An 8,472-nucleotide genomic window follows, 5' to 3' on the forward strand; every position below is an offset into this window, starting at 1 on the left:
GGGATTGTTGGGGTCCCGCGAGGCCTGCCGCGTGATTGCTATCGAAACACCTACTGGAGTCTCCTCAGTAGGTACGAGCAGGATACTTTGTCGAAGGTTGAACCGATAGGTCTTGACGTGATCGCCGGGAAGCTGAAAGAGATCTGCTCGCCCGCCGGAACGTTGGGATCAAACTTGTCCAATCAAGGGCCAACATCAAGCCACACAGCGCCCGCTGGGCCCAGTGGAAGCGCGGGGGGCAATCCTGGATCGGGACCTGGCGCGTCAATGCAGGTAGACAGTTGAAGGGTTGTGTCTTTGGGAATGATGGGATATGTCTGTAATTCTAGTTCCGAAGAGGGGTTGGTTATACGTGACCATAAGAAATGACAAGACTTGAGTCACCTTAGTGATACGGTGGGGAAGCTGTCGTGTGTCTACCCAGCGCGGGATTCAATTTGCCTGTGGAAAATCACCCGCGGTTCCCTGTACTTGTCCACCCTCACGTTCGGCCGAACGTAGCGGTGGACATTGTGGCTGGCTGCTTGACGCCCAATTGGCGCGTGGCCTGATGGAGGCTGTCCACCCTGACGTTCGGCCGAACATCAGGGTGGACAAGCAGTGAGTACCACATCTGCCCTGAACAACCTATCCCACACACTGTTCACATGCTGCAACACGTCTCGTGGGTGACAAGACAATCAAGCACCTCGATCACACAAGGACGCAGGGGAGAGGCGACCAGCCCACCTGGTGGTTGAGCTGCACATCCGCAGCCCGGTCCATCCGCATGGATTCGTCAGTTTGCCTACACTTTTGAATGTACGCCAATGCTACATAAGTACCGTGAAACATGAATTCAGCCGCTCACGGCTGCCGTTTACTCCTGCGCGGAAGGCTGGAGATACTCTGATTTTTGGAGCCACCCAAACAGCCGCATTCCATGTGGTCAGTGAAATCCACAACACCCTCAGGTGTCCTACTGCTCAAATGCCCGTATTATCTGCTAACCTGCCACTCGTACCTTGTCATCTGGTAAGGGTGGGTCCCTGTGCGGTACCAAGCACGGGGTGCTAAATGCCCGCTGCGCGTCTTCTCCTCCACCTTCGTGGTTTCTTCTGGCTGGGTTGTTTCACATGTATGTGTCGGCATGATCCACATGCGCATATCACTTCATACTTGTTTGCCTGCATCTGATGCCTCACAGTCCACTTTGCATCAGTTGACGTACCGTGACTTAAGTAGAGGTTTAAAAGCGCGTGACAGTTCCTCGCCAGCTGCCCACCATAGCCGATGTCCACCATGACGTTCGGCCGAACATCACGGTGGACAGGGGCTGAGTAACATGGCCTTATCGGTGGCTGCAGCCCCGTGCAACTGGAACCCCATCGTCCCACATTGATCCAACTGTGAGCCCTTTAGTTGGGCATCGGGGCTATAACATCTCCTGATCGGCGCTCTGCACTTTCTACCAGTTCAAAGGATCTCATTAACAACACTGCTACCGCTCTTAGCAGTGTGCAATGCTCCATGTACCACCAAACTTGACGGCGTCAGTCCTCTCCCCCTAAGAAAGATAGCAGTCGGTCACCCTCCTACGGTCCTGCACAATCACCATGCAACATCTGAGATCCTCGCATATCAGTGTCCACCGTGACGTTCGGCCGAACGTCACGGTGGACATCTCCAGATCATGATATCCCGTTCGCCCAGGACTGTCTGAGGTGCAATGGTGTCACACGCTCGCTTATTTCACTTCGCCTGCGCAGCCATCAACCATGCCATCTGACCCATCCACCATGGGTGTTTGGCCCAATCCACCGTCCACCAAACCTCAGCACACACACGCTAGTGGTCAGCTAGTGGCCTGCGGATTAGGTTGAGGTTGGGCAGCAGGCCAGCCAGTCTTTGAGTAATATGCAGGTGCTCTCAGCATCTACAAGCGCAGAAAATTGATTAGATCCTCATTCATGAGCCGCGCGGTGCTCGGTCACCAGAATGATTCGCCAGCGCACATCCTCTCAAAGGCAGAAGTTGAATGTCACCTACAAAGGCCTCACACACTCCGGCCCCACAAAGGCCAATCGCCCGCCTTGGCTACAACCCATATATACCCGCCACTCCTCGTTCACGCCCCATTCCTCCCAGGACGGCTTCTCCTCTTCCTTCCTCCCTCCCTCAAACTCACATCCAAAACTCACTTTCTGCTGCCGCCAAGTCTAGTCTCCCCTGAAAAAGATGAGTACTCCCGATGTGTCCCACCTATCCACCCAGCCTGCCCCTGCCCCACTCCATGTTCATCGGATAGGCTTGTCTTCCACACCACCTCCCAGTATGTCGTTTCTCGCTCATGCTTACCCAACTTTTGCAACAAAGCTAATCCGCCATCGTTACAGCTGACCAGGACCTGGAACAAAATTGTCCCAAAGCACCACTCCCGGCACCTTCTTTCACCGAGTTTGCCCTTCAGAACCTCCCGCTGCCGCCCCCCACCACTCTGAATCCTGAAGAATCGGTCCTCCCAACTGAAATCCAGGAAATTACTGGAGAGGAGTTCAATCGATGCATTGAAGCTGCCGAGCGATCAGCTCAAGCAATTCTTGCCCTCAAGCTACCGCGCAGCTGCAAACGCAAGGCTCAAGACTTAGCCTCTTCCCTCACTCGAAGCAAGCGCAGTGAGTCCCTCCTTCTCCCTCCCGATTACCACCACCCCTAGTTGGTCACTGACATTCTGGACGCTCTCCAACAGCGTGGGAGGAAACCGGCGCTGTCCCCGATGATGAGGATCTCAAGATCGCGCAACCAAACAGCCCCTTGACCACACCAGTTTCATTGGGGAAGCCTACGCGGAAGAGGACAACCACCAAACGAGTAAAACATAAATCATCTGTCAAACCAGTTGATCTGCTTGCCAAGACCCCAGCAGCTTCCAGCACTCCCCCAGCGCCAATTCCGCCTGCGACTCTGACCGCCCAAGCAGGTCTCCTCACCACAACCACTACTAACCATCAGCCATCTCTTTGGGAAGATCCGCCACAGGAGACTGGCAGCGGTGGATCAGCCCCCGGCATACCCCCGCTAAACGCAAAAGAAACCGTCGAGCCACCAACACCCGGCAGCCGCTCAGAGACCGACGGTACACCTCTCTCGCCACTTACTAGAACTGCCGCCGACACATCCGGCTCTACTGCCTCAAACCTCACTCCAGACGTGGGAGTCCCCCTTATAGCACACAGCCACCTACCACTCCCAACTCATGACCAAGCCTCAGCAGATAACACACGATCTGGTGAACCCAAATCACCCGTGCCGCTTCACCTTAGCTCCTCGGCTCCTGCCAGCGGTCCATTGAATCCTACCACAACCGATCCTCATCAGCCTCAAACTCAAGGATCCGCACCGGCTTCCAGCGCACCACTTCCCCACCTGACTATCATCAAGTCCGACGCAATCCGAACACAGGTAATTGATGTTAGTCAAGAGGTTGCTGGATCCAAACCATCCTGGTCTAAGTATGTCGCGACTTGGAAATCAATGTCGCCCTTACTCCAACACTGCGCCCAAGCATTTCAGCAAACACCTCCCCCTTCCGCCTCCTTCCACTTGGGACGCACGTCATGCTCCTACACTTCGTGGATCCAGACAATTATATCTCTTGGTGAGTTTGAATGTGCATTGCTTATGCAATATTCTGTGGGTCAACTGACCATCTTCCTGCTTCTTATCCCCAGCGGACGAATTTCTCAGTCCTTCGAAAAATGAGCAATGGTATTGTCCAGATTTACTCGACTTTCCACTACTCACCCACTTTGGTGACCAGGATCACACCCTCCCACCCGGCTCATTCATTCCCACTACCAGAAGGACCCAACATCCCAAGTCCATCCTTGTCCGTTGCTTGTACCGCCTACATCACCCACCTCAACATGTCACCACCGACTGGGCCAAGATCGTCGCCGCATCGGTGGAAATGACCGCCGATAACATCTTCAACCCCGCACCGGCCAGCTCCAACCCCACGGATAATCACCTCACTACAGGTGTTCGAGCACTTGCTTACCTCGAGACTTTAAAACATTCATCATCCACTTTTGATCCGCCTGCAGACCCGAGCAACAGTTCCGTTCCGCCAACCCAACGCATGCACTCGGTTGATGTTCTTCACGACTTTCGCAACATTATCATAGACGTCATGATGGCCTACATCATTTTGCAAACACACTCCCTCAGCGAGGCGCCCTTGACAGCAGCGCAAAAGAAGGCAAACAACCGTGCCAATAGAGTTCCCACCAACAACCCCGATGACACAGTATCCCGGATTGAGCCAGCTTCATCTGCTTTGGCTCCCTTCCCGGCAGACGCAGCTCGACACCTCCAAAGTTATCAGAAGAAGCAAAACTTCCAGCCACTAGTTTATTTCATCCTTGGTGGCGTTCGCGGGCTGTTTATCACTTCGAGGGACCATCGGATAGCCGGGGCCTCGACCTGCATGACATTTATCCAAGCAATGTCCATCATCAAGCAGCACTCCGCAACAACACACAACTGCGAAGAACCCATTTGGAAATGTGTTTCGGCATACCTAGTCAAGATGTTCGCTCCTGTCTTCCGATCTCCAGACAAGATTTGCTCTCTCGCATCTGTAAAAGTCCCGACTCGATATGAGCTCGCAGAAGCCATAACGACCGACTTCCTTAATCATTGGAAGACTTTGAAACCCACTTCACCTTTCCTTATGCCACATACGGCCACTACAATTACAGGTACCTGACACTCACTGCAGATTAGACTGATCCTACCCATTTTGGGCAATTAGATACATACACGATATGATTGTCCGGTGAAAAGGTCCGCGCCTGAGTTGTAAATAGTGCTACGATTCTGCTGTGTTTGGCCTTTCGTGTTCCTCACCCAACTGTACCTCCTTAGTCTCTTGCGAATATGATCCAGAAATCTTTACCCCCATCTCACGGGCTGCGTCTCTGCCCTCAGGAGGCTTGTGTTTCCGCCAGCGCCAGGTCATCAGTGCAACATCGGATCAAAATTGGATCCTACAATCCAGCAGACCACTGATGAAGCTGCCAAACCATGCTCAATTTTCTACAACACGGAGTGGCATCGTATTTGCCAACTTCTACCACACAACACCATACAATCATGGTTCTCAGGCTTTGAGTAAAGCAGGCACATATACAAGTGTAATCATGATCGGGATGGTTTTATTGCTGGAATACAATCGCTCCATGGCACACCATTTCACCTCTGCAAGCCAACGACTAGAAGTAATCACGGTGAATCTTCTTCCTCTGGTCTCGTCTCGTCTTTCTGGAAGGGTTTTTCCAATCGCGAACTCGGAGGTCAAAACGCCTCTTTGGGTTGGCTCTCAATTGATAGGCCGTCTTCTCACGCCTATCGAGTTTCGAGGCATACTCAACCTGCAGACAACATCAAGTCAGACATCGAAGACCTTGAATACATGGGGCTCAACCACGCACCCCTATGGCAAGCATCCTGCTCCCGTTACCTGACAACTTTGTTGTGGTCCCACCAAACCTGATCGTATCCCCTCGGCGAAGAGCTTGAAAGCACTCGTGTGCTTGGGCCCGCTTAGCAGAGAACCTGATGTGACCACGCTTGGCCTACATTTCCCAGTCAGTGTTGACAACCAGCAAATCACAACTACGCAAGTGAGAGCAAACACAGAGGGTCTTGAATGACCCACACTGGAGGAATAAACTTACCACATTCATTTTGGTATCAACTACTTCAACACAGCGCACACAACTCAAAATCGGACATAATTCAACCTTAACTACATAGGCCGTCCCGAACGTGTGGGTCTCCTCGAATTCGTGTGCCAACGGGAAGTGTCCACGGTGTACCTGCCAGTTGGAACGCTCAACGAGGATAGTTGGGGGCTTCGAATCGGGATGAGTGATCAATTGGCCGCTGAAAAAAACTTGTGTGCAGGAATCATATAGTATGGCCGGCACGTGTGCCGAAGTTGACTTAAGAACTATGTTGTACTGTTGGTGGGCTGAACTGGAGACATCGTCCGGTAACTGATACGACACTATGCAAGTCTTTATATGTATCTCGTCTGCTGCACCATATATATCTTCCGGACTTGTGTTGGACATATGAACATTTCCAGTTACTTCGATCATGCTGAGGAGATCGATTGACAGCAAAACGTGACAGAAAGCAACCAAGTGAGGCAGATGAGGATGCAGATGAGCAGAAATCCCGCTCCAGTCTGCAGATTCGTCCCCCCAGGATATATCAACCTAGGTAGGCAATGGTGTGTGAAACTGCAACAAAGGGGAGGCATCCGACCTCGCTGCTTGCCTGTGTACGTCATTCAGCAGATGGTTCCCCTTTCAGGTTTTCAAGCATTGAGGATCTTCTCCACTACCCTTTCACTTACTCACTCAAACCGTGCCAAACTGCACAAGTCTCATGTTTGACAGTGTTTGGTTATTGCACTACAGGGTGCCCCATTGGCCCCGCAATCCTTTCACGGTCCAACTTCTGCTGGTGCTTCCTATGCACCGGCCCCCAACAAACACTTGCCGATTAGTAGGTGGCCTCGGCTCTGTCCACCGTCAGGTACGGCCGTACGTTACGGTGGACATCTGCGTCTCCTTGTCCTTGTCGGACTCTTCTCTTTCCACTCAGTTAAGGATGTTGCCCCACCCAGTTCAAGCACAGCCAACCTACCGACTAAGCACAGCTTCCCCACACCTTTATCACCACCCAAGCCAGAAAGTTCCCAACTTGTCATGATTAACTATCACCGCTCTCACATGCGGCCATGTACCCGCTGGCAGAAATTGCCACATCACCAAACTTAGTGGCGCTGACATGCAGGAGGCCATGATCGGTTGACAATCTTCATGCACGCCTCCAGCGGCACTTCCAGAAAGGCAACCACAAGTAATTGCACATTCTGAACAGACGCACATGTCCATTTGTCACAGAGCATCTCACCCCCTCTCCAGCAAACTCAGGTGCCAAGAAGGTCACTCACAGTCTATGGGACTGGTTCTCACCCCTTATTGCATGAGAATAGGAGCGGCCATGCACTCCACTTCTGTGGAAGCCAGCATTCTCCACCCTGCAATGAGCTTTGCACGCTGGTCAAAAGGTGCAAGTGGTGCACCTTTGATCCTTTCCAAACCAAATCTACCGGTGCTGAATGAGCACCACTCACTCCCCCGCCAGGCATATCTTGCCAGGACAACTGCCTGAATCACAAAGGCTGGTCCTGTGCTGGATGATATACTGCCAGTGCCAAGCAACCCCTCTTGCCATGCCTCGCCAAGTTGAGAATCATAATTTTGAAGTACTCCTAGTAAGACCTTGAATTCTGTTCTGTGCGTGTATCATTCTGCCAGTGAGCGCGCATGTCCCTTGACGACAAAGGAGGATGGAATGTACTTAATTTAGCTCTAGTCCAAAGAACTAGGAGCTGCCTCTCTACCATATCATTTCACCTGCAATCAAGCCAGTCACAGGATTAGCATTGCTCCAGGTGTGACTAATAGGACATGCACCTCATGCAGTCAAGCTCCATTCACAGTGTGAGCAATTCCAGATTAGTCAGAAATGTGACCCCAGACCCTTGTACCTCTGTTCATTAAGAGGTATGAAACAACCAAATTATAAAGTTCTCCTTCAGGTGAATTCTTTCGGGCCAATAACCCCTATACATGAGAGGAAAACAGCTCCCACAATGTTGTGGCAGCCGCTGAAGAAGGCACACATAGTGTTTGTTCCACCCTTGCAATTCCATTACTAGCGGATGTAAACTCAGATTCCTCCTTAAAGTCGCCTTATCATTCCATCATCACTGCATTCACCATGCTATCCTGACTTGTGTCAGGTTGGATAGATGCACGTCATACCAGGATGAGCGGTTGTCAGATAATTACTCATTACCAGGTACATTTTTCCGTTGGTTTATCAAACCTACCCCAGTTTCTGTTACTTGGCATATCAATAGACATTGGATGGTTCTGCGCTGGCTTGTTGGGTGGGCAGCTTGTAGCCGGGGGATCAGTCTGGATAATATCTCTTTTGGTAGGTACAGGATGACAGTCAAATTCTTGCTGTGTGAGTGGTTCTCAGTTCCTTCCTTTCCTCATGTTCTTTACATGGCCTTGATGAACTAACCTCACAAATGAGATGAATGTCGAACTGCCAAGCCAAATTTATATGCAACATTCATTACAGTTCTGCAGGTATAACAGCGATGGTGAAAAAGGAGAATTATGCCGTGCTGCCTTTTTTCACTTGTAAATGGATGTCTCGCGTGCGGGGTGGAAGGACCTTGAGATTGGAGGTGAGAGTGACATTGACTTTATGAAGGCAAGAGTACCGCGGTGAGATGGTATTAAGGCTTCTATTCACAGGTAACTAGGAAAATCACCAGGCAATAATTTTGGTCGGCTGTTCTTCAGCTACACTGTTGTGGGGAAGTGTTAATCTACT

The 8,472-nt window shown here is 51.3% G+C and overlaps 1 protein-coding gene across 1 annotated transcript; it reads left to right on the top strand.

Annotated features, from left to right (window-relative positions):
- Nucleotides 1-2,217: 2,217 nt before the first annotated feature.
- PtA15_15A207 (uncharacterized protein) lies at nucleotides 2,218-3,331 on the top strand (the record flags this gene model as incomplete). Its single annotated transcript, XM_053163390.1, has 3 exons — nucleotides 2,218-2,311; nucleotides 2,903-3,195; nucleotides 3,245-3,331. The coding sequence occupies 3 exons, from the start codon at nucleotides 2,218-2,220 to the stop codon at nucleotides 3,329-3,331; spliced, it is 474 nt and encodes a 157-aa protein (XP_053027370.1).
- Nucleotides 3,332-8,472: the final 5,141 nt, after the last annotated feature.

This window comes from Puccinia triticina, chromosome 15A, assembly GCF_026914185.1.
Source record: "Puccinia triticina chromosome 15A, complete sequence".
Classification (NCBI taxonomy): Eukaryota; Fungi; Basidiomycota; class Pucciniomycetes; order Pucciniales; family Pucciniaceae; genus Puccinia; species Puccinia triticina.